This window comes from Triplophysa dalaica, chromosome 2 (assembly GCF_015846415.1).
Source record: "Triplophysa dalaica isolate WHDGS20190420 chromosome 2, ASM1584641v1, whole genome shotgun sequence".
In the NCBI taxonomy this organism is placed as follows: Eukaryota; Metazoa; Chordata; class Actinopteri; order Cypriniformes; family Nemacheilidae; genus Triplophysa; species Triplophysa dalaica.
Window position 1 is genome coordinate 29304768 of NC_079543.1, and position 27828 is coordinate 29332595.

Consider the following 27828-nt stretch of genomic DNA (forward strand, 5'->3'; position numbering starts at 1 on the left):
AGCATATCTGTTACTGCCACAAGCGGGGATTAAAACAATAAAACAAGTCTGAAAATGAGTAAACAAACAAAGAATCAATCTATTATGTTTTAAATGCATTTGTTAAGATGTCAAAGTGAAAAAGTTTTGTTCATTATTATTATTATAGAATGTGTTAGATTATTAATTGGGAGAAAGGGACACATGCTTGATTTATTAGAATATATAAACATTTTATTTAAATGGCCTGTTTTGTACATATATGAAATTATGACTAACATGATCATTTATATTCATACGAGATTCATTTAATTTATATGAAGCGGTTTATTTGTAATTTATGAAATACAGGTGCTGTGGTTTGGCTCCTCAGCAGATGTGATGACAAATTAATAGAAAGCAAGAGACGGTTAACTGCTGCGTTCTCTTATAGTGTTAAAACGCTCAATAAAGCACTTTTCTCAGAAAATGAAGAGTGAAAGGAGGCACTTAACCTTCAGAAAGTGCTGATCAACCTCACGAGGTATGCAACCCCGTTACAAAACATGCATACATTTAGAAAAATGCTGATCAAAACCAATTAAAATTCAACATAAAAATTCTACAAAACTTTGCTAATTAAAAAATTCCATTTAATTATTTTATCAATATAAAAACACAGCAGAACCATACCAAACATAGAGAGTAGGGTTGGGCCGAATAACGTTTACCACTAACATTCTCTGTAAGGTATTTTTTTGTTGCATCTCGCATCAAAGACGGAAAGGGGCAGGAATCCATCAGCTTCTGTTCCAGAGAAACCTTTTGGTGGAACACTTTAGCTTCTTCTCGGTGGCAGGGTCTAAACCAGCCAACTTCGGTGAAGAAAATCGGAAAGTTTCTGTAAACTGAAATATACCGTAAAACACATTTTTCCCTTTAAAATTTTCCCCATTTTATAGTAAGTTTGTTGTCTTTTTCTGTAATTTTGACCGTTCAAAAAAAAAACTGTAATAAATTAAATCTGTTAGAAATAACAGAAATTTTCAGTCAGCTTCAAATTAACATCTGAAAGTCTTTATCTCAGAAAATGAAGAGTGAAACGAGGCACTTAACCTTCAGAAAATGCTGATCAACCTCATGAGGTATGCAACCCTGTTACCAAAACATGCATAGATTTACAAAAATGCAGATCAAAATCCATTAAACTTCAACATAAAATAAATAAATAAATAAAAAAAACACATCGGAACCATACCAAACATAGAGACCAGAATGGGCCGAATAACTCTTACCACTAAAATTCTCAGTTCTACTGTAATGTATCACCTTTTTTTGTCAAAGATGTCAAAGATGGAAAGTGCAGGAATAGACCAGCATCTGCTCCGGGGAACCCTTTTGTAAGAACACTTTAGTGCCTTCTCCGAGGCAGGGTCTGGACCTGCAAAATTCCATTAAGAAAAACTGAAAGTTTCTGTATACTGGAAATATACCGTAAAAAAAGTTTTTCCAAAAAATACATTAAATGTGTATAACACTGTAAAATCACATTTTTTTACAGCTATAGCAACAATCGGTGACGTAAGTAAACGCTAATGGCCGAACTTCTGTTTTTTGTTTGTTTGTCATTGTTCGACGGACTCGCTTAAATGTTGACCGCCTTACATCACGAAACAGTTTCTTCTGTCGATGCGAATGCAATTGGGGGAAATGCCCGAGGAAAACTTAGTTCACGAATGACAGCCCAATTACTCATTCTGGGACTTTGAGAAAAGTGCCTTTTTTTACTGTGATTTTCGTTGGTTTAGTGGTTAGTGCGTGGCGCTAGCAACGTCAACATCATGGGTTCAATGCCAGGGATTGCGTGTAGTCAGAAACTAATGTTTGTATAATGCAATGTAAGTCGCTTTGGATAAAAGCCTCTGCCAAATGTGTAAATCTACTACAATGATAAAGACAAGTGGATTAACAAACAATGCCTAGCACATAATATCCTGTAATAAACTCATGGGCCTGCAAAGAAATGTTGCCTTCTGAAAGTTAAGTGCGACTAGAGCATAAAATAATAAAATGAGACAATTACATGGAAGAAATAATCAAAAGCACTTAAACAAAAATTCAAACATTTGTATGTAAAACCTATAACCTGATCTGACTGAAATTCATAAGAATTTTACAAAATGGCTAATTGTGAATAAAAAAAATGTCCTTGTTAGGAAAAAAATAATAAAGAACATTGTAAAAGTTACCATGAGATTGCCTTGCCCCATAGAGACAACTGAGAGACGAGATAAAATTACGTTCTGCTGCACTAAACAGCCAATAGAGCTTAACTTATAGTACATCCAACTCAGAAGAAGATTTATAAACAGTTGGAAGACGGATCTGAATCTTCCTTTCTACCCCACACGGCTCTGTGTCCAGAAAGCATCTGTCAGAGATCATGTGGCTAAATCTCTGTTAGTGGTTGACCAGGTCATCCTTCATTTGCATCACCTGGACAAGCTGTCCACTTTTGTCTGTCCACCAAGTATCCACCTAGGTCAGTACAGGTTACATATCCCATCCCCGGAGGGCGTTAAACAGACATCGCATGTGGACAAACAAAAGCTTCCACTGTTCGGAAGACAAAACATTTTCCCACAAAGTCCGCACAAAGCCGCTGATCTTTAGATAAACACGACGCATTCATTTTTAATTCAGAAAGACAATCGACAGGATATTACAGCCGAGTAAAGACGGGACGTAAAGCTTTGTTCTGCCGTGGTATGAGAAGACAGATGAGCTTTCAAAAGGTGACAACCTTATGTTGTCTGTGATCCGCCCCGTAGGGAGTATCAGATGATCTGCCCCGCGGATAGAATGACTGTCAGAATGCTCACCTACCTCCAGGATAAAACTTCATACAATAGACGTTTTAATATTAAAACACATATCGTTCTGTGCCTGTTTGATCAAAACACCGCCATGTGAATCATGTGCCGATGCTGGCCTGATCATTTATCAGCGAGGGTTCAAGTCACACGGCAACTGGTATTTTTGGGTGGTCTTGAATGGGCCATGATCCTTTAAATGAGAACCTTTTGACCTCCTTTCATTGCCTTTGAAGATACTCAGAAGCAGACAAATTATTTGAATAAGAAATAAAAACAAAGCACTGCTTTAATACTTCATAGTAAGGACCATAGCCGAGTTTAGGGTCTTATAACAGGATTAGAAGAATATCACAAGAGGGGAAAAAAACCAAAGGCGCATTTATGAGACATTCTACCAGAAACGTACATTTACCGTGACAAGGCCTGACACTCTAGCTCATCCTCCTCAAAAATACATACAAAAACAAGCTAAAAATCATTCAATCCAATGACAGAACTCACCATTGATCCGTCAAACCAAAGGCGCGTATTGCACACATTTTATGTTGAGTTTTATGTAAACGTGACAGGACTGACCAAAATAATGGGAACAGTTGTTAAAATATTATTTAATTGTAGAATTAATGTAGAATTTCATGTTGTTAATTAAAAGATATGAATGAAAACAACCTAATGCATTTTAGTTTCACGAGGTGGCAACGCATTGATAAATGGCTCACCTAACCCCGCCCCTTAACCTAACGTCACAGGGGAAAAGTCATATCATAACAAAACATACGAATACGATCGTAGGAAATAGGAATTCACTCGAATGAGCCACCTTGTTAAATATATATGAAATTCCATCAGATTGTGAAGATATATATTTATACATATGAAAGATATCGTGTATTAAAGTAACTTTGATGGAAAGTGGTGCTGACTGACACGAAAAAATTGCGAGCTGACTGACAAGAAAAAAGGGGAAATTCGTGTTGATGAACATGAACTAACAGATTACGGTTTTGCGCATACAGAGTGTAAATAGTATATTCAATATCATCAGCATGGAAATGGATTAAACAATACCCTATAAAGTAAAAAGAAAAGCGAGAAAACGTCTCAGCTAGTTTAAACTCAAATTGTCTTAAAATCATGTGGTGTGAACTTGGCATTAGTCATATGAGGTCAAACGTTTGAGCGTGACGTCAATGATGTGTCAGGTAAGGCCAGGATTGGTCGATCAGCCCTGAGTTCGGAGATCAGAGAAGTCCGACGTCGTTTGGAGATTCCAGACGTTTATTCCAAGTTTTGAGCAGTAAAATGTTAAATTAAATCTGGTTTGTCTAGAACGCAGCATACTGCAGTGAAACCTCAAACAGGTAAATGGGGGAAGCGTGGCTTTCTAGATTAAACGCTCAAAAACGAGCTTTCAGCAGAGTTCCTTATTTGTATGTATTCTCTATGGGGAGTTCTGAAATGTTTGGTATCAAATATGGCCTTCCTTTTTGGAAATGATTTATTTGTCTTAAGTCGGCAAAACTCACGCTTGTCAAGCATCAAAATCAGTAAAAAAAAGTTTTAAATGTTACTTTGCTTTAAATCCCGAAAATCCACAGTTTGCCTTTGTCTTGAATGTGTTCATATGGGAATTTTGCTCTGTCCAATATGGCTTTGACATACAATTCTGCAGCAAAATCTGCACATAGGCATGTTTATGCGGCTGTAAAGGCCTGTTATGTTCATGCCTACAAGAGTAGAAGAGCATAGGTCTAAATGCCATTACATGCACTGTCTAAAAAGAATATATTAGACATAAAAATATTAAATGTATAGTAATTTCTTCAGTTGAGGTCATGTATATAGTGCAAAATGCAATTCTTGCCCCTTTAGTATAATGGCCTATTTGAGAAAACACCTAACATTATAAAACCTTTTATATCATTCATCACTCTTTGTGCCGTGGACATGACTGATACTACAACTTCAGATGAGGTGTGCTATTACTTTTCTAAGTGGTCAGGCATATTGATTTTTGCCTGGCGGATAATAAAATGGCTTAAGAAGGGACCCAAGCCATATTTTGAGTCCAACATTCTATATAGACCCTTGTGTGGTGGGCTTTCTTATATGGTCCAGTAAGCCAGCACTAATACACATCCTGAGGTTTGCATGGGCGACCATCACTAACATTCGATTTGGAAAATGTAAAAATATCTTTATATTATTATTTTTGTTGTTGTGGAAATAAGAGCTAGATACATACACAAATAACCTACTGGGTTCAGAGAAATTACAAATTAGGCAGATTTTGGGGCGCATTAACTCTTCATAGGCTATCACTGTGCTGTCTGACAGTGTATCTGTTTATTAAACATGTCTTAAAGATGAGTCGGACACTTTATCACAATCTTTAATGTAGTGATCAAAGGCCCCGTGCTCATAAGCACACCAAACCAATGTTCTCACTCTGTGAAAACTATGTCATTTCAAGAGTTTCTAAAAATGCATGAGATGTCAATTACAGCTGTATACAATTAATTGGAGTTTTTGTACACAACAGAAATGCTGTTTTTGGAATGCTACAGAAATAAATCAATAAAATGTTGTTGCAAATAATACAAAAAAACATGTACATTTTTGCAATGTCCAACCCCTTTGAGAATAATTTCTAAATAGTATATTTGTATTTATTTATTTATTTCACAGGGTTATTCTGCATTTAGACTTAATAATAAGTCAAATATGAAAAGTATTTGAAGTTAATTTAGTTGTAGCTAGAATAGCAGTGCTGGAAAACAAATATGAATTAGTTTTGTAATAGCTTGTTCAGTATATTGCAACATATATAAAGAAACTTGTAAAGAAACGTACAGTATAATAGATTTCAAAAAAAATATTTCATATCAAATGTTTTATATTGAAAATCGCCAAATTCTTCAAATGTGAGCACAGTTCGAGACATCAACATCTTTTAGAAATTTTAGATAAGATGCATTTGACATTCCTAGGAAACCTTTCAGATGTCTCTTTTTGATTTCCCTTTAAACGCATTGCTATCTGAGAAAAACAACATAGGCCACAGATTTCTGTGAGCATTCATGCAGACGTCATTAACAAAGTTGGTCACATTCCTCGCCACTCGCGTGATAATGAGCGATTGGTCTAATTTGATTATGCTTTTAGCTACTAATTGAAGTGCAGCGCTCTAAGCTCAATTTAACACGTTTTAATACATTTTCATCCTTTCTGCAGAATCCTGCAGATATCAACCCACATTCAGCACGGAAAACGAAACCTAGATTTCAAGTAGGCCAAGTGATGACACGTTGCACGCGATGTTGACATTGATCTTTTAAAATGAGGTTATTCCTAATGCCAAACTTCTTTCACTGAAGGATTCTTCCTCGATGACTTAGATAAGCAACGTTTCATTATTTTGTTTGCGCTTCTATTCAAACATGTTGAGACACATTCTGTGGTATTTGTTGACAGGTAATGTTTGAGTCGTGCATTTCCTTGTGATAACCTGCCCGCTAATCTCATTTGTGGGAGCACAATTATGTCGGGATCAGAGGAAAAACTGACTATTGATGCACTGCTCCTTTAATATGAAATGGGGTGTTTATATTTAGATTTAGGCTTACCTTTTTCTTTTTTTTGAAGGGCAAATGTGACCTAAAGTGATGTGATGTAACGTATTGTTCTCTTTCTTATGTATCGGGCATTATCCTTCCACTGAAATTTCAATGAATTGACAATTGCTTTAGGCATTTTTGAGAGGTATTATTGATAACAGATATCCACAATGCCAAGGAAAAACAAACATAAATCATTAGATCAATTCTAGCTTTCCCACTGAGCAAGCAAGCTAGTGCACATGGCCTTTATATTTTGTTTGTTTGTTGTGTTTACAAGGTTAGTGACAATGAAACAGAATGCAAACTTTCATGAAACTAACAAAAATATCGTCACTGGCCTTCTGAAACCTTGTACGTCCAAATTAGCTGTTTTACAGGAAATGGAAAAAACATTGTACTTTTAAATGGTTAAATTATGTTGTCAAAGTTGCCAAGCACTTTTTAAAACGTTTTTATTGGTTTGATATTTGCAAAACCCAGTGCCATCATATAGCCTTTGTGACCCGCTGTAAAAAAAATGTTGATTCAACTTAAAAAATAAGTTACCTGGTCGCCTTAATATTTTACTCAACGAGTTAAGTCAACTCAACGATTCAACAAGAAATGAATTGAGTTAACTTATATTTTTTAGTTGGATTAACGTAATTTCAAAGGCAACCATTTCATGTTGATTAAATCACCAAATATGGAGATTTCAGAAGGACAGCAGTGATACACATGAAGAAAACACTCTAAAAAGTGAAAACAATAAACTTACTGATTTTAACATGTTAAACATGATTTTTTCATAAGTCAGGGTTTATGACTGTGGTGCTAGAGTTAGACATGAATCATTTATTTTCTTTCAATTCTATCAAGTTAAACTTTAAACTAACTTTTGTTAGTTGTTTTGTATCAATTAGATTTTACATTGTTATACATTTAGTTCGTACTTTTATCCAAAGAAACCAACAATGCAATTAATGTATATTATATTGTACAAGTTATGGAATTCCTCACTGGTGCATCTACAGCTGAGTCATGCAATTATGTGCTTTGTTACCATGTAAAGTGAAATGTATGTTTTCCAAACGTAATACAGGTTGCGTGTGTTAACTTGCTTGATCTGTGAGGAGCTGGTGAACAAGATTAGAAACACAAACCGAACAACACGTATTTGTATAACCGTCTGACTCAACATAACAGAGATAGACGCCTTGTGACGTCTTTGTGACAACTTGCCCAAGTGCCCTGTGTAATATTGGTAATGTAATAAAATAGATTTTAGCATCTGTAAAATTGAGTTGATGCGTCATGTAAAACACAAATGAATGACCGTAATTGACACCACACATCTTTCTCTCTTTGTGTCGAGGTCATTAAGCAGGTGCTATATTAGTTTTATTAGCGTCATACTCATTGCTCACCTCGGGCAAATATTTGAACCATTATGTCGTTCTCTTTTGATCCAGATGTTTAATCAAACACTAGTTACATAACAGAGGACAGATACGATCAACCTCATGTTTGCCCTCCATTATAATCGCATGTACATGTAAACACCGTCTGTTCAGTGAGCTATTGCTCTATCATGTGAGCACGCATTTGTTTGCTCACTCGGATTCCCTCAATGCTTCTTCCTCGACTTGTATTTTTCTCTCTGTTTTGTGCATCAGATGTGCGATGCGGAGAAGAGCCGTTTCCACCTGAGTCCAGTTCTTAAAAGTGATGTGGGGTAATAACCAGCGATGGTACAGCACAAGCCTCAGGTCACAACCAACCTGAGAATGGCTTCCAAGTTGAAACTTTACATCTTGTGTTTGTTCTTGACATCGAGACAATTGCTCAATTATTTGTTTGGTGAGGCTGATCATTTTTGATGCTATTTTTGTTTCTTAATAAGCGTGGCGTGGGCTAGACTCTCACTGTGGCTGTGTTCCGATCTTAAGTGAGCTGCCTTTTTGTCTACTGCATGTAGCGTACTAACAATATCCGGATTCTAAGGATTTGAAATACAAGCTGTCTGAATTTGTCCACTTTCTCCTTTGTAGTGCACCAGCCCATCCGCACCAATTGCGTATAAATAACACGCGCTGTGCATTATCGTATAATAAGGACGCCAAATTGCGATTTTGCTTGCATAAATACGCCTTTTTTTGCGTGCACATGATACGCCAATTAGCGCGTTTGCATATTAAACAGCAATTTGTCTCATTACCCTGTCCCCTAACCCAAACCCTAAACCTAATGTTAGCGTCCATGCATATTATAACCTCTACCCTAACCCAAACCCTAAACCTAACCTTATTATTTTAATTATTTCAGTGTTTCCTCTTCATGTACGTTTTAAAATGGCTGCTCTCCACCCAGGTACAAGCACTCATTGGCGTATCATATGCACGCAAAATCGCAATTTGGCGTACGTATTAGACGATAATGCAAAAGCGTGTTATTTATACGCAATTGGGTGCGATCAGGTTGAGTGCACTATATCAGGTGTCTGCCATTTTGTAGTGTCATCTGAATTCTTAGTAAACTCATTCCCTACATTTGATCACTACTTTTTTCCCACAATGCATTCTGGTTTTGAGTGTACATCTGGTGTACCCTCACTCGCTCATTGTTCCCATGATACAATGCGAATAAACTTTCTGAATAGAATCAGCTGGAGGACAGGGACCGTTAATGCCACAGGTGTACATTTATACACTCGTGTTTGTTCTTGTTGACAGTTATTTTCTACTTTTTGAGTATTAGTGTTTATTTTAAATATATTAAGTCATTTTATTTAACGTGATGAAATGTAAGTGTAAATAAACGTTGTTCTCTGTATTAAAAGATAATATAATAAACGTGACAATATGTATCATGCAAGAAACTGTACAGTTTTGTAAGATTATCCCCAAAAATAGCTTTTATTGACTTATAGTGACCTATACTTATTGTTTTTCAAAATTATTTTTGTAAATCATCATTCAGGTGTTTTATTATGTGTACTTTTGTCTTTTCTTCATTATAGAAGAATCCGAGCTTTGATTTACTGACAATGTACCATTTTGGAAAGCCTTCTGCTAGACGTGTAAAAGCCGGCAACCTCAATGATCATTGAAGAAGAAAAAAATGTTTTTTGAGTTAACTCTACAATCTACCGATGAGCTGAGCATCTCCTGTAAGACACTGTCAGCATTCATTAGGAGATGCTGACTATCTCAGAAAACTGCTGCTTAAGATGCTCTAAAGAGATGCAATCGCACAAGCCAGTATCTGCAAGTCAATTGCATGCATTGATAATAAGACACTATTGACCCTAAATGATGAGATAGATAGAATTACTTTAGAATTCTACAGTAATGTATACAGTTACACACACACGTGCCACTAAATTTTTATATAGCCTACTCAACCAGTAGTGAGTGTCCAAATTCATATACATATATATATATATATATATATATATTGGATTTTACATTTGCGAGAATTACTTTTATATTATTTGTGAAGAAAAGGCAGATTTTACTTGGCTGTTGTTGTCCTAATTGAATCAAAATTGCTTTTATAGCACTAACAAAATGAAGCTTATAGCCTATTCTCCTCAAATATAAAAACTGGATTGCGCAAAATGACCCGAACAGGCTACTTTTCATTTATTTCAACCTCCTCGTCTCTCTTCATATGTCTGCCTTCTCATATTTATCAAAACCCTGTGGTTTTCTTTGATTTATGGAGGCACCTGTAAGATAATGTGAAAGTTGACTCTCGCTTTATTGCTCTCACGTGGGTGTACGCGACTTATGCATGAACATAGAAAGGTGTGGGCTGCCGAGGGGCGTGTGCGGTTTGTGAAACGCTACCTGAAACCACAGGGATAAAAAAAAAGAAAAAAATCTGTCACACAGTTTGCTTCTCAATTTTCACCAAGATATGTGTAAAAGCAGATTTATCTGATATTGTTATTAAATGCACATTAGCAATCATTAAATGCCATTATCTTAAAATGCGGTTTGTGGTTTCAGGTAAAGCTGTCAAGCCAGGAATTTACAGGTCTCATGACTCACGATGAGGTTTGCGTGATCTTGGCAGTCTGGCTGGTATGTTAGTCATAAAAAATGAGAGTGTGTTTGCCTTTTTACCAGCGGAAGGATCCACTTATTGTTGTTCTGTGTAAGTTTTAAAAGCACTTTACAAGCATGAAGATAATCACAATATACTGTAGGATAGACTTTTAGCAGCACCTTACTGTCTCCTGTAAATACAATATTAGTGTAGCTGCTGAGTCTTTCCTTTAAACACAGTGGGATCCAAAGTTCATTTTCGTTGCAATTTTTTTACAATTTGAGTTGAAAAGTTCAGAATGTCTTTGTGTTTGGTACTTTAGATCCCCTCCTTCAGCAAGGACTCTACAGAACCAGATCATCCATGTTTTCTCGGCATGATATGAGAGTGTTCTAACAGGCTTCTTCTAATGGAAACAAGAAAATCTTTTGTACAACGTGAACATGTACAACCAAAATAATTATATTGTATATAATTGTATGTACTGTATTTGCTAACACATTATAAAATGGTTGTAATAAGGTGTTGACATTGGTTAACTATGTAAAAACTGTCCACTGTACTATCAATAAGATGGCAAAAAAAAGAAATGTGTCACTTAACAAATACATTTAGATGTAGAAATCATACACATCCACATTAAATTGTTATTAATTTAGATTTCTACAATTTGAATACACACATATATATATAGCCTACATTAAAATCTGTATTTGAAATAGTGAACTAATAAGAAAATTTCATTTGTATGGCCTATTAACAAAGATATATATGCTCTTAAGTGTTGCTTCATTAAAGCTTTACGGTCCATTGTGCGTTGGCTACAGATGTTATGGTCTATTTGCAAATTTGATTTTTTATATTCTAGCAATTGCCGTTAATAAATGGTATAGAATTCCTGTTCATTGGTAACATCAACAATGCATGACTGAAGGTAATGAATAAGATCTCACTGTAATGTGTTACCAGACGTCAAATGTGTCAGTCATGTAACATTAGGAATGGTCGACACATCATGTCAATCAAACTGTCGTGCACCCGCAGCAGTCAGTAATGACCAGAGTGCGTAAAGACAAATTCAGCTCTGGTCTCCTCTCTCTCTTTCTTTGGACACGAGTAAGAAGTCACGATAGACTGTACGGAGGGAGGAGCTCCAGTCAAGCACCAGTACGAGCTCATTCACTGGCCGCAGATCAGACCGATCAGACACTGGAGTCTGCGACTATACCGTCTAAACCGCGGGTGTCCGCCGCGCTCCGGGGGAAGCGGACATCACCTCTGCTGAATTTCAATTGCGCACTGTTATTCTCCGTTGCTTGACTATCTTCGAGTGAGTTGCTGACACTCCGAGATGAGGACGCAACATTTCTGAATAGAAAAAACCCGACTGGACCTTAAATGAGGCATCGCGCAATGGACAGCTGAGGGCAAGTTGGACTTTTTCCATGCGGTGTTTTTGCGCGGTGGGCTTTTTCGTGCCAAGGAAACCTATTAAGAAGTCGTGAGGGTCCGGGCGCGCTGTGTGCGCTGCGTTACTGGCCGGGTTTGTTTGATTCACAAAGCGCAACTTGGCTAAGTGGACTACAGAGACTTCTTCGCTGCGTAATTTGGGTAAGAATAGCATATCCTTACAACATTAAATTTACATTCTCGTTTTTTTTACTTTTTTCCGTATCTCTTACCTTTTTGTTCTTAAGGAATGAATTGAATCTTCGATGTGCGCAAGGAGAGGATAGATGCGGTTAATGTTGTATTACAAATATAAGGATCACAAAGATGTTTAAGAAAGGAGTGCGAGTATTGGAGAAATACACTAGAGCTGGCACACTGTCTGTACTGTACAGTACAAGATGCACAACACTTGTTTCTCATCCAAACTGTCGGATAGGTATATGCTTGGTTTCCAGTGTACCTTCTGTTATATTTTCGCCACAGAAAGCAATGCACCTCTTAGTGTAACCCACCATATACTGAGATCTCTCAGACACCTTATCAGCTTGATTTTACTTATTCATTCCCAGCTAAATTCAATCCCTGTAAATGAAACTCGGGTGACTTCATTGTTGAAAGCTTAATGTGCCGTTGTCTGTGCCACAGATGCTCACCTTCAAAGTCACATTCACACAGCAGACATACCTACAGAGAGAGAGAGAGAGAGAGAGAGAGAAAGAGAGAGAGAGAAAGAGAGAGAGACTCGGAAAGAGAGAGACTCAGAGAGAGAGACTCTGAGAGAGAGAGAGATTCAGAGAGATAGAGAGACTCGGAAAGAGAGAGAGAGAGAGACTCAGAGAGAGAGAGGGAGAGAAGTCTTAATTTAATGTCTTTAGAGGACCAGAGTTCGCAGTGCAAACTCAGCACAGATGTTCTTATCTGCGTGCAGTCCACATTAAACCGATGCTGATAGGCTAATGCTGGTCTGTGTAATGCATTGATATTCACATGTAATTTGAACACAGCTCCATTTACGTCTGCATGAGACTGTTTGCCTTAAAAGACCTGATTAACCCTCATGTTGTGTTGAGGGCCCTCGAGGCTTTTGTAATATCTCCAGGAATATACTGTACGCTTCACATGAGTCTTCAAGTTCGATCATGTCAGAGACTTCATTTCTGAATAGTGCGTGATTCATAAAGATGTAAAGCATCCAAAAAATTGGTCAGTAGGGGTTTGGTCAGGGGAACATTAAAAGAATTCCGGTGGGTTCATTTCTAAATGAATGTCTTTATGTTTTATATTAGAAGGTTCGGCAATGTGAAATTGTTTTCATTACAATGAAACTAATTTCCTCCCAAATCCTCATTGCTGTAATGCAGTTGTGGTTTTGTATTTGCATTATTCACAATGAACGTCCAATTTTTATTACTCTAAAAAAGGAAATGATTTTAAATGAAAGTATGAGTGTTTAAATTTTATTTAAATGAACAAAGACTGTAATTTACTACATTACGGTAAGTCTTTTTTATTTTATGTGGTATAAATTGATGTTGGAATTTTCACAGTCACGTCATCTCATCTCAAAAGCTGTGTGTTTTATCTCCCGATCTTGTGGTGACGTTCATATTCCTGTCAGGTTTCAAGAGGTTTGTATGAGAGTGAAGACTGTACCCTCCATGACCGTATGCATTGAGTGGGCGATGTCATCGGCTCTTCAGGACCGTGACATTACCGAGGGTCTGGCCTCTGTTCTTATACGTGGGTGTTGTGGCGTCTCCCGGGGGCCTGCACACAGTGCCGCAGACACAATGAAGAGGCCATCTGCGCTGGCCCACGGGTTTGTTCAGGGTAAAATGGAGCATCACTGATTCGCTCACCGCTTTGCCCCAAGCCCTGTTTACACTTGTTTTATTCTTTCCATCCATCCATCCATCCATCCATCCCCTGATCCCCTGTTCTGGATGCTGAGGGCTCACAGTGGCGTACGCTGCACACGTCAACCTGCAGCAGTCTTGTGTTGGGTACTGCTCTTATGGAAAGCTGTGAGCTTATGTGCTCAACATTGAGACAAACAACACCGGTGAACTCAAACTAGCCTCGTGGTTATTGTTACCTGCCTGGATTTTGTTCAAAGTTTTATCCATGAACTGAATGAAATTAGGCTTTGCTAGAAAACAATATTTCAATTGTTTTTGTATCTTTGGACATCTGTCCGATGAGATCTTGATGTCTCGCATTGCGCTGAGATTTGCCTGCAAATGAAAAGTCAGATATTGCACACAAGGCCAAATTTCTCATCAAATTATGCCAAGAGCAAATTGTCTGACCTTTGCTATCCACAGTCATTTTTAGCTCTGTACTCTTGCTGTGCGTCAACAGTTGTCTGGTTTTATTTCTGCCATGAATATTAACAACTGAAAAACATAAAATATATACTGCCTCTGGGTTGTGTAATAAACTGAAGTTGCCTTAAAAATGTAAGGATAGAAAATGGTGCTGTTGCCATTATAATTCAGTATGTGTATTAAAGTCTCAAACAGGACTAGTTTAGTCTTAGAAATGCACCAACTTTCCATTCCATTTTCTAACGCATTATCTGAACTACCTCGGGTCACGGGGAGCCTGCGCCTATCTCAGGTGTCATCGGGCATCAAGGCAGGATACACCCTGGATGGAGTCCCAACCCATCGCAGGGCACACACACTCACTCATTCACTCACGCACTCACACCCTACGGACAATTTTTTCCAGAGATGCCAATCAACCTACCATGCATGTCTTTGGACCAGGGGAGGAAACCAGAGTACCCGGAGGAAACCCCCGAGGCACGGGGAGAACATGCAAACTCCACACACACAAGTCAGAAGCGGGAATCGAACCCCCAACCCTGGAGGTGTGAGGTGAATGTGCTAACCACTAAGCCACCGTGCCCCCCTGCACCAACTTATTTTTCGTAATTTTACATTTGTCAAAAGCGTCTGACGTTTTCTTAACAGAATGTGTATTCCCTGGGTTAAAACCCACAACCTTTGCTTTGTTGAAGGTGCTGGAAGTCATTTTTTGGAGGATCTATTGACAGAAATGCAATATTATATACATAACTATGTGTTTAGAGATGTGTAAAGACCTTACATAATGAAGCGTTATGTTTTTATTAACTTAGATTGAGCTATTTCTATCGACATGCACTGCGGGTCCAATTCCATGGAATTCGCCATTTCTACTGGAGCCCTTAACGGACAAATTACTCTATAGAACGTGATTCATAAATATGTTATCTCCTTCTGCAAAAGAAGCGAAAACATGACGACATCGTAGTCCTGTGTCAGCCACCGCAGTGATTTAAAGGGGAGGGTTGGAGTGTGCCATTGGTTGCAGTTCGCAACCTCACCACTAGATGCCGCTAAATTTCTTAACCTGGACCTTTAAAGCAGTCCTTTACCAATTTGGCTTATGCCGTCTGAATTCATTCAGCCTATTTCATATTTATTTATTATTCAGAAAAAAAAATGACATTTGCATCATGCTTTGTGTGGTGGAACGCCACTCACTCAACTTCAACATACAACATGTCATAAATTCAAAGTTTAAGAACTTTGTTGCAGTATGTTTTTAGATGATGCCAGTTGGTGGAAGCAACACTGAGAAAATTTAATCATTGATCTTCTTACTCTTGTTTGAGATAATTGTGCCTTGTTGTAAATACATGCATTTCTCCTGAGGCTTTCCATTGAGCAGCTAGAGGATTCACATTCATTTAGTCTGGATGACATTGAAATCCTTTTGTCTGGCCAAATTGTGGAAGGATACATCGATATCCACATGGGAAGAAAGCAACTTATATATCAAGATGTATCAACTTTGACAGCGATACTCACTGTACATACTAAAGTAAGCAAACGAAAATGCTTCGCTGCTTTATTTTTGTGTTTTGTTGTTAAATATCTGACAAATGCGATTTTTGTGTTGCTGCGACAAAAAGTAGTTTTAACACTAGTTTTCTTTGTAGGTTAAACACGTGTTGATGAGCAAGTTAAAGTCGACATTTAATGCTAGCTAGCTCGATAAATATTCAGTGTAATGGCACAGATGTTCAAAGGTAATTTACAATACAGTAACGCAAGCGTGCACATCAAATATGTTCAATGCATGTGTTCGCTCGCTTACGTTCGTGTCCACGCCCGTGCGTAAGGTTTGTAGCCTTTGAAGAAGAAGAGCTTGTATTATGAATAAAGCGTGAACCGTTGAGAAGCTGTTGCAAGTGATTGTTTTATTAAATGACTCAATCACTGTTTTACCTTCTGCTTTTATTCCATTACTTACAGTCGTTTCCTGAGCTCGGGGCGAAACTCGGCGCTGAAGGATGTGAACGCCCTGTGTGATTCCTCCGGAAGAACAGTGCTAGATATATAATTTAATATTTAAGAGGTGTCAGAGCCACTGCTGTCATTATTTAATTTGCTTCGATAACCAAAGCTATTACGGAAACTTTTAAACAAGTCGCGTATCATTTTCATCTTTTATTTAAACTCACTTGAGCAAATGTTGAATGTGGAAGAAAGAACTAGTTTGTGGTCCCTCTGCATCGAGGCCTTTCTTTAGGAATTAAGATTACAGGTTACTTTGCCTGTTTGCAAAGAAAATATTAACACAGTTGTTACACAAATCGTTCATGTCTAGCCGAAATGTCGCGAGGTGAGTTGCGTGCCACAATTCAATACTTAAGGGTTTGAAATCACTGACTGCAAGTGTGAGCTATAGTAGGGCTGATGCCTGTCTCGCAGAGAATTACAGGGTTGGGTTGTGTTAGAATTAACTGCAGCGGAGGGGAAAATCACATGGAGAAGAGAAAAGCTGAGAACTTCCTGTAGTGATGTTGATTTGCAGGGAGAGGTGCATCTGCTGCGTGCAGATGTCTGTGTCTCACAACATACAGCATTCCCTCGGTAGATCTGGCTGCTAATTCTTGTGAATTAATTGTGGCACGTTTGTTTAGCGCAACATTTGGGAGAAAAGTTTTTTGTCACCGCTAGCTGTATTAAACACATTTATTCATATGATTTTAGAAGACAGGGATGCAGTTCTTCTGCTTTGAACATAGTGAGCTAACTGTAGAGGATGCAGGCGGTATGCAGAACAGGTTTGCTCACTTCTAAGGTCCGTTCTAAGGCAGCATGGCACATTTACAGTGAAGGTAATCCCATAATGCATCGTGACCAGCTCAGAAAAGAATTCATGAAGATGGCAGATAAAGTAAGAGAAATGAACAGACTTTCTTGGAATATGTAACGTTTGCCACAATGTCACCATCTCTGTTGACGACATGAAACTACAGGTTTCTTTTCCAAAAAGTCAGTAAAAACTGAGTGCCCAATTTTAGTGTGCGTAGTGTATTTAATAAAGATGCACCAATATATCGGCCAACTATCGGTATCGGTTAATAAACCAGCTATCGGCAGATAGTTAAAACATCAGATGATCAGGGCCGATATCAAAAGAGGACAGGAAAATGTTAAACATTTGTGCTCTGCATAAAGAAAATGCTAAGAAACATCACTAGTTTGTTGTTCAATATTAATAGTCATTGTATGTATTAATAACATTCAGAAATATTCATTTCATCATCATTATTGGCAGAATAACGATGAATAATCGGCTATCGGTATCAGCGGAGAAATTTAGTATCGGTGCATTCTATAATTTATGTTTATTAGAGTTTTGATTCAAAATGTTAATGTTAAACTTTATTTAAATCAGTTTGTATGTAAACCAATCGAAACCATCACGAAATACCAATAGTCTCTTTTAGAATACCATTATGAACCATAGCTTTTCCCTTTAAAACCATTACCACATTTCTTTTAGTTGTGTTCTGGCCATCATCCCAATAAAATTGAATCATGTTCTATTGGTTCCCATCTGCTATATAACATCGTACCAATAGAATCCATCACATACCAGTGGAACCGTTACAGTTTCCAGTAAAACCAATACCAATCCCTTTAAAACCATTATTACTTCTTTAATGGTTGATATAGTTTTTTTTCATCAGGATTCCATTACAATCCTATTATAACCATTAAATCTGTTAAATTTTCTAGCGTGTTTCGGGCAGGGTTCTATTGTTTTTTTTTAGCAGGGCGTGAGGATTATTATTTATGTAACACACAAAGTCTCATCCTATGTAGAGCGCTCTAAATAAGTCAGTTAGGCAGGTGTTGGATCAGAGCCTGGTATCTGCTCTATAAAGTCAGATCTAATATTTCTGTTGTTTGGACGGGCGACAGTCACCTACTGAAAACAGTAATAAAATAGTCCATGTGTTTTTACCTCTGGTGTGAATATTAAATGGTCCAACAGTTGCATGTCCTGATTTTCAACATGCTAGTATAATGGGAGCTTGTTACATCTAAACTATTCTTCCTGGAATGAGGTGACAACCGTAAACTTGTACTCCTGTTAAACGTCACCTTTGTCATATTCATCGCTTGAGGACTGAACTGCTTGACAGCAATTCAACAAAAACATGCAATCCAGACAATGCTTATAAAAGATTAAAGCGCTACCTGTCCTTTAAATAGCGTGTCCTTAAGCAGGTTATGCAGATTATTGTTTAGCAGTTGATTGGCTCGTACGTGGCGGGCTGCAGTCATTTTGATTGCCACTCTTCATTGACCAACCTTGTTTTGTTGGCGTTTCATTACTGATAAGATAAATTATGAATGTCCAGCCCCTCGGTGTGGTGTCTTAGCGAGTGGCCCTTTTCTCGACCTGTTCAAGCAAGACAATGCCCGCTGTCTACAAACAATAGTTCTCCGGGGACCAGATCAAATATAATTTCCCTTTCAAAAAAGGTTAGCGTTGTACCACGAGAGCTGTTAGAGGGAACACGAGTTTCTGCTCGGATGCAAATGAGTTCTGAAATGACCCACAGTGTGCGTCTTCTACTTTTTGCATTATATAGTTTGCAAACTAGGCCGGATTCTTCCTCCCTGGGAACGGTGGTAAAGAGAAATTTACGTTGCTGTAGGCCTCTGAATGTGTTTGGGGTTCAGTTTTGCCGTGTAAATGGCACGTATGGGGCCTATGTGTATCGCCTCAAAACAAAGGCACTGAATCGTGATGCCAAGATAAGATAGTGGAAGCAAAACAATATGATTCCTTTGGTTACTGTTATCTGAGGAGCTCGCACAAAAACAAACCTGCTTTGGTCAAACAAAATTATCCACAGTCCATTGAGTGTTGTCATTCTTCTCTGGTTTGATGTTTTGGAATATTATCATAATGCTGTCGCTGTCGCTGATGCAAAGTTGAGATGATAAATCTTTGCTTTACGGTCTAGCATGCGTGAGAGCTAATGAAATATACATTTTATATACTGTAGTGTACTCAAGGTCCAAGGAGATGGCCTGTTGTGTGTAACCTGATAGCACACAAACATCTGGCATACATCTATTTGCATACATCTCCATTTACAGCAGCAGCGAACCCTCAAAGCCCTCTGTTATGACCAAAACTAAAAAAGATTCTCTATTAGATGTGTATATTTGACTTCCATGATCGACGCTCCTCCAATGGCTCTGGTTTTTCGCTAACTTTAGGGTGATTTCCGTCATTTTAGGGATTTTTCGCCAGCAGTTTTGTAAAACGTAACAGGAAAAGAATAAAGTGTAAAAACATCGGTCAAATTAGCCTGTGGATGGACTTTGTTATCAAGTCACTGGAAAAAAAAGAAAAAAAGTTGATAAACGTTGTTCAATCAAAACAACAGGAGGAAGAAGGGAAATAATTTGATCATCAAACTGTAAGTTATTTATGATTTATTAGGCCGCCGCGGCTCAATTCATTCTGGTTGCTGATGTGCACAGTTGTTTATGTTGCTTAGGTTTATTTGAGACGAGTGATTGCGATGCTCAGTCTTTACCAGAAATCATTGTGAATATTTGATTTTGTTCTGCATAACAGGGACATTTTATGAGATAAATGGTAAATTTACTACAGTTAGTTCTATGCGTTCACTGTACCAGTTTAATATAAAGATTTATTCATTCTTTATAGAACATGAAATAGTTTCTTTATATTCATTTTCATGTGTCCATTTATGAGGAATATGTAGCGTTATGGATGTGACAATCCTAAAAAAGGCTCTTACCTGACTATGAAAAATCATGCAGTAAAAATAAAACAAATGCTTTACAAATGTGAAGAGAGATCTGAAATGGGTGTTTCAACACCAAATGTTCCAATCTGTGCTTTCACCATAGTAAACGTTTGCGGTAACGTTGACATTTTCACGCAATTGCCCATATGTGAAATAATGATTTGTATTTTATGCATATTGGTTTCCTGATAGCTCTTTGTGCTGTTTGGCTTGTTGCGTTTCAAGTATGATGCGGATGTACAATACATGACTTTACTGTTGTAATTTAGTGTTTTTTTTGGGGGGGGGGGGCGCAGACGGCCAAGCTTCAGATGTCACGGTACACTACTGATTTGCACCTGCAAGACACAGTTTACTCGTCTGCAAGACGTCTCGAAAACATCTGCTGTAAGATGTCATATGGACATCCAGAAGATCTCTGTAAGATGTTTATGATTTGGAATGGATGAATAAGCGCTCTCTCCAAGATGTTTAGCAGATGTTTTTACACAGCAGATGCTTCCCAGATCTACAGCAGACGTCATACAGGCGTAAAGGTCTGTGCTGGGTAGACCTTTTATAGTTCTCTGTCTGTAACATCTGCTGTCCTGTAACCCGACTGATAGGGCATGGGCTCTTGCAACATGAAGGTCATGTGTTTGTTTTTCCAGAGAGTGCACATACTTTTAAGACTGTATATCTATTGACTTGAATGCATTGCAAGTCACTTTGCATAATAGGATCAAAAGGATCGGGAGTGGTTAGTTTGACCTCCATAACCAAGTTGCCAGCCTTTTAGTTGACTTAGTCTTACAGGAGGCCATACAGTGCTTAGTTTGCTCTTTATTTAGGCCAAGCTGGATTCTGCATCCCAGAGGGAAATTTTTATTGCTGTGAGGTTGCTTATGTGCAGTTTAAGAGACTTTATTTAGTTCTCAGATACGTTTCATGTGAGGATCCTTTTTGTTTCAGAAGACAAACATACGCACAAATGAGGCCGATGTTGACATACGGTGTAAATTAATGTGGCTAGTATAACTCGGCTAATTAGTTCTTGGAAGAATTTAAAGGTTAGTTTGGTTCACATTGAGACACTAAGAATGAATTGTGCCAAAATCCGTTTACAGAAGTCGTGCCACTCAGTAGTCATGTTTGCCACGCCTCTAGGCAATTATTTACGTCATAGCAAGTCAACTGTCCTATCTCTTTGAGTGGCGGAAGGTATAGAGTTACCGTAACATAAAAGTCCATCTTAAGAGAAAAAAACTCAGATATGAGGATGATGTCGTCTCGCTGTGTAGATGCAGCAAATCTGGAATCACTTTAATAAATCTCCTAAACGCAAAAAATACAAATCATATTCAACTCAAAGGATGGCGAAAAGTAACTGGAACATAACCGTAAGTGCAAATCAAGGACTAAGTATTGCGGTTATCTGAAATAATTGTTGTTATGTTGAATAATCAAGGTTATGTCCCAATTGTGACTTCTCTAACCGCTGTATGACTTTTTCTGTGGAACACAAAAGAAAATATTTTGAGAAATGTCTCTGCAGTTTTGTGTTGACAATGAAAGTCAATGGAGTTCAATGTTGTGTGGCTATTAACGTAATTTTTTGTGTATATTTTCTCTGCAGTGTTGTGCAGAAGAAAGAAACTCACACATGTTTAAAGCAAAAAGGTGAAGCCCGACAACGTAGGCGGGCCATTTAAGGTACGGCGGGGCATTTAATGTCTACCAACGCCTACGTTGGTAGACATTAGACCCTGCTTTAATGCATGAGAGGGCAATATATAGGCTTCAGTAGCTCCTAATGGACCACAAATTCTCTTCTCACTGTCAGACACACGCTGGCGCTTAAAAATAGAGACTGTTTTTGTCTCTTCTTTGTCCTGTCATCAAGCGTGACACGCAAGTGCTCATTTCTCCCCGCAGTATTTTAGCATTTCTTTAATCTAATTTTATTTACGCCCCCCACCACCGCTGTTCTACCTGCATCCCCGAGAGTTCAAACGGAGCGCGTGTTTGTCATCATCTCATCCTGTGTTTGCTCTGAGCTGTCAGCACGCAGCCCCAGGGTGTCATGCGGCACGCTGGACCTCTCGATGGCCGAGTCGATACGATCTGAAGCATTTCAGTCTTAAGAGTTCCACAGGGACTGGCCGGGTGTTTTACGTTTCATCATTTAGATGGAAGTGTGTTGTGTTGAAATTAAATGACATTGGGAGAAATACTATGGGGCTTGTTTCCTTGCAGTGGACACGTACGGTCATCCAGAGGAAGTTGTTATTGCTTGACGGTTTCTCTTTTATTGATCCTTGATGGAGTTCTTTGTTGTTTCGTTTAAGTGCAATCTTTGATTCGGTTGTGTCTAGTAAAGTTCCCTAGGAGGCTTAAAAATAGAAACAAATGAGACGATTGTTGACAAGCGGTTGCAGTACGGAGCCATAAAATTATGCGGACGGCTCTGATATCGTTGCCCTGGAGGAATACGATGAGAAATAATTGGAAACCACATCATTGGTTCGAATCCCAGGGCATTGGAAGACTAATCTGAATTCAGAATCAAATCTCTATGCACATTAAAGTGATGATTCATCAAAAAAAGGGAATTCTGTCATCTTTTACTCACCCTCTTGTCATGTCAAACCTGTATGAGTTTCTCAAAGATATTTTGAAAAACTGAACAGCGATGGCAGCCATTCACTTGCATTGGTTTGTGTCCACACAATAGAAGGCAGTGTCTCCTGCCGCTATTCGGCTATCAACATTCTTCAAAATATCTTCTGTTGTGTTCTGCGGAAGAAAGAAAGCCATACAGTTTTGAAGGGACAAGAGGGTGAGTAAATGATGACAGAATTTTCATTTTTGGGTGACCTGTCCCTTTAATGTAGGTATTTATCATTTTAAAGGAGGGGTTGTTGTTGATATAATGAGATAATTATGGGCTAGATTTGTATGGCATCCAGATGTTCGAGGTAGCAAGGGCAGAAAGGCACATCTTATTTATTCAGAGAAAAGTCTCATATACTGCAGGTCAGTGCTTATCAATTTAAGTCGGTATACATCATTCAATGTGTTTCTAATTTACCGTCAGTGTAAAATGTATGCATGCATCCGGTAGAGGACTGTGCAGTAGAGAAAACAGACAGAAAACATCTTGTGGATTGCTTAAAGGGAAAGTTCACCCAGAACCAACAATTCTGTCATATTTACTGACCCTCAGGCTGTTTCAAACCCGAATAAATGTCTTTGTTCCAATGAACACAGAGAAAGATATTTGGAAGCAATTTTCAGTCATGGGACACCGGTGTACTACCACAGTAGGTAGTTCTTATTTCTGACAGAGAAAAAGACAACACATTCATTATATCATATTACATAACTTTATATTTTATTGTTTCTCCATATTTCATGATTTTTACTTTTTGTCATATATCATTATTATTATAAGTCACCCGTTGTCACTGGGATTTGCAAATATGTAACCTATAAAATGCATTCAAAAGTGCTTGTCAACTTTGACAACATGGTATGTAATCATTTGAAAACGAATTTCCTTGAAAACAGCGAATTTGGACATCCAAGGTTTTAGAAGGCCAGCTAAAATATGTAACATTATATTAGATATTATTTGTTTTTTTAATGAACTTTTTAAAATACTTTTACAAAATATATTTCTCTTTGAGTGTTTCTCAATGTTTTAATATTAAATTGCTTTTGTTAGTGCTAATAACTAATAACTGCAATAATTACTTTTCTTTCTCTTGTCTTTTTAGATACGAGACAAAATGCTGTCCAGGATCATTTTCATTTGCCTCTTCTTTGCTGGTGCCAGTTCTGGAGACACCGAAGGCAGGGTATCTTACGGTGGAGCTTGCGAATCTTTGTGTACCTGCGAAGAGAAAGAGGGACAGTTATACATGAACTGTGAGGAGAGAAACATAAGCAAAATATCTCAGGTGCAGGTTCCAGCAAATAAGTCTTTCCATCTTAACATGTACAAGAACGACCTGGTAGAGTTGCATGCAGAGGATATGGATGCTTTCCAGAAAGCTTCGACCTTGCATCTAGGCGCCAACAGCATACAAGAGCTGGAACCTGGAGTCTTCAGTTCACTGGGCTCTCTGAAAAAGCTTCATATCAACAGCAATTTCCTGGTCATGTTAAAGGAGGACACGTTTCAAGGCCTGGTCGGTTTGGAATACCTTCAGGCCGACACGAACTTCATCCAGGTTGTGGAACCCGGGGCCTTCAGCACGCTCGTCCGTCTTAAAGTTCTGATCCTCAACGACAACTCCATCGAGTTCCTTCCCGCAAACATTTTCCGCTTCGTGCCTCTGACCCATTTGGATCTGAGAGGGAACAAGCTGCAGACGCTGCCCTACGTGGGTTTCCTGGAGCACATCGGTCGGATAATGGAGCTCTTGCTGGAAGACAATGCATGGGTGTGCGATTGTGAAATCTTACATTTGAAGGTCTGGATCGAGAATATGCGGGCGCAGTCGTCCATTGGCGATGTGATCTGCAACGGCCCCCGTCATCTTAAGGGCACCCCGTTGGCCAAGGTGAAAAGGGACGTGCTTTGCCCCTTCCATGCTGAAATTAACCTCGAGGAGCCGTCCAAGTCCTTAGACATGGTTGTCACCCCATCCTCCAAGGTTGTTCAGATCACTAAAGCAAAAGATGACGCAAAGATCCCCACACCTGCCAATGGCCTCGGGACATTCTGCGTGTCGCCGTGCTCCTGTCACAATCAACCGAGCGCAGGTTTTTTAGTGCACTGTGAGGACCGAGGCATTCAAAGGATATCTGATCTGGGTGTTTTTGAACAAAGCCCGACCAAGCTGGTTTTAACGGGAAATTTGATACAAAGACTTTTGAAATATGATTTTGTGACGTATGACAGGTTGGAATTGCTCAATTTGGCAAACAACCAAATAGACTACATAGACAATGAAACCTTTCTGAGTTTGAGCAGTCTTAAAAAGCTGTACCTCAATGGGAACCGCATGGAGAAGATTTCCGCCACAATGTTTCTCGGCCTTCATAACCTGGAATATTTGTATTTGGAGTATAATTTAATCAAAGAGATCGAGGCAGGGTCCTTCAACCCCTTGACCAATCTCAAGCTTCTTTTCCTGAACAACAATCTGCTCAACGCTCTCCCTGGCCAGATCTTTCGGAACGTGCCCCTGTTAAAGTTGAACCTACGAAAGAATTTCTTTATGCACCTGCCCGTTAGCAACGTGCTGGACCAGCTCAATAATCTGGAGCAGATTTACCTCGAGGACAATCCCTGGGACTGTAGTTGTGATTTAGTTAGCCTCAAGCAGTGGGGGGAAAAGCTCAACAAGGACACCGTGGTGGGTTCCATTTTGTGCCACACACCTAGAAAGCTTTCTAGCGTTGAGCTCAGAAACATCAAGCATGATGTTCTCTGTCCTGGTTTGGTCACCTATTACTCATTACCTGGAGCGACGGAGAACGGTGTACCAGTCACGATCGCTCCAGAAGGTGGAACCAGCGGCTTCTTTCGCTCTCTGACTGAAGCAGTGCCACTCTCGGTGCTTATCCTGTGTCTTCTCATCCTTCTCCTAATCGTCATATTCTGTTCTGCCGGCATCATAGTCTTCATGCTGCACCGTCGGCGAAGGAAAGCCAAGAAGAAGCAGGCGGAGGAGCAGCCGCGTGAGAGCAGTCCCATCCATCTGCATTACAGCATGTACGGCCATAAGACCACCCACCACGTGACCGAGAGGCAAGGAACCAGCATGTACGACGAAGCTGGCCGTAGCCCGATCGTTCAGGTCTGTAGGAACCCCAGTTACTGCTCACAGCACAAAGAATATGAGCTAGATGAATACGACGGCGAGAAGCCCAAGCACATTTGCCCTAGCATCCTCGACAAGGAGAGCGAATCACTCCTCACGGGAGCCAACGTGAAGTTCAGGGCCGTTACCGATTACCCCGCCGAGTTTGGGAGTTTGGGAGACGCGACCTCCTTATACAAGAACATCTTGGAAAGGGAACGGGAGCTCCAGCAGCTCAGCCTCACAGAATACCTCAGGAAAAACATATCGCACCTTCAGCCGCCCATGGACATGCAAGTCCCCAACCATCACCAAGAGCTAAAACTGATGGAGAGGCTGGTGTACGCAAGGCCGAGGAAGGTCATGGTGGAACAGACTAAAAACGAATACTTTGAACTCAAAGCCAACTTACATGCAGAGCCAGACTATTTAGAAGTCTTAGAGCACCAAACATCTTTCAACTGAGATGAGGACACTGTTACAATACACCCCATACTACAAGTGCCTTAAAGCGAAAGAAAAATATTTTTACGAGGCCACAATGTCTCATTTCAGGTCATGCTTGGTTTCATAGCCTTTATACTGTTGGACAGTGAAGCAGTTGGATTATACTTTGCAACAACATTTAGTGCAATGAATGATGGCGTGATGTTTTGGCTTTGCTCAAGTTCATGATACCCAAACATTCATTGTGCAGTTGTTTGTTTTCTTTGTTTGCTACATCATAGATAAGAATATCATAGATGCGCTTCACAATTCTCTATGTGGCCGATATAAAGCTCTGTTTACCTGTATCAACCAAAAGAAAAGAAGAAAAACAAAAGAAAATGATTTTCGTCAGACAGAACCATAAATGCTAGTCGTGACATTCCCTCATCTGGTAGATTGTTTCAAAGTGCCCAACACAGTTTTCGCTCATTAAATATTAAACTAAACCACGCAGAGTAACATTTCGACCGCGAGGTCAGACTTTACGATCGGCCGCCGTGGCCCTTTATCGTGGCTTAAATTGGCCTCTCACCAGGAATCCTCCGTGTAACTAAAGAGTTTGTTCAGAAATTATATCGTATAAACCTACTCGCTCGTGTTTCAGATATGCGCAGAAACTCTGTTGGGCGTCCTTGGAGAGACGCAGAAAAGAATTGCACTACTTAAAATACCATTTAAAGGTGGTTGATGACAATCAGATGTTGTGATGCAGCACAGACTATAACATTTTTCTCTTGAATACCCGGGGAGTGTAGCTTCTGCTTTGTATAATAATGTTTTTTAAAAGTTCCTTTCATATACACACATCAAATCCGATTTTTTTCTTTGGGCATGATAGTTGTGCAGGGTGTTTTATCTTCATTTTCTGACAGAAGAGAGAATTATATATATATATGTATATGTATATAGAGAAAATATGCACACAAAGCTGTTGTGTCGAGCCTTGAAATGTTTTATTGTATGAAAGTGCACCATAGCTTTATTTTGTACCGGTGTAGATGAGAGTTATTTATTCTGTATATTTGTACATAAGTTAACATTTATATGTTTGTGCCTTTAATGTGGTACCGATTAAGCTGTAAATAAAAACAAAATCAATCGAGTGTATTGCAATATTGTACCCCAATAAATCCAAAAAGTACACTGTCTGACCGCATGAAGGCGAAACATTTGGAAAAATACTTACAATGAAGATACATCACTCTTATGCTAATAATTAGGGCTATCAAACGATTAATCGCGATTAATCACATATAGAATAAAAGTTTGTCTTTGGATAATATATATCTCTGTACTGTGCATATTAATTTTGTATTCATAAACGCAAAAACATGTGTGTATATATATATATATATATTTAGGAAATATTTATATATATTCATAAATTTTTCACAAGAATTAAAATTATTTATAAATGCTTATATTTATATTTTTCAAAAATATATGCATGAATGTGTATGTGTTTA

At 38.7% G+C, this 27828-nt stretch overlaps 1 protein-coding gene across 1 annotated transcript; it reads left to right on the top strand.

Moving 5' to 3' along the window:
- Positions 1–11691: 11691 nt before the first annotated feature.
- Positions 11692–27546, top strand: slitrk6 (SLIT and NTRK-like family, member 6). The gene is made up of 2 exons (XM_056763457.1): positions 11692–12097; positions 23840–27546. The coding sequence occupies exon 2, from the start codon at positions 23852–23854 to the stop codon at positions 26336–26338; it is 2487 nt and encodes an 828-aa protein (XP_056619435.1). The 5' UTR covers positions 11692–12097; positions 23840–23851; the 3' UTR covers positions 26339–27546.
- The last annotated feature ends 282 nt before the right edge of the window (positions 27547–27828 follow it).

Coding starts and splice junctions, on each gene's coding strand:
- slitrk6 (XM_056763457.1), top strand. CDS start 23,852: ATGCTGTCCAGGATCATTTTCATTTGCCTCTTCTTTGCTGGTGCCAGT.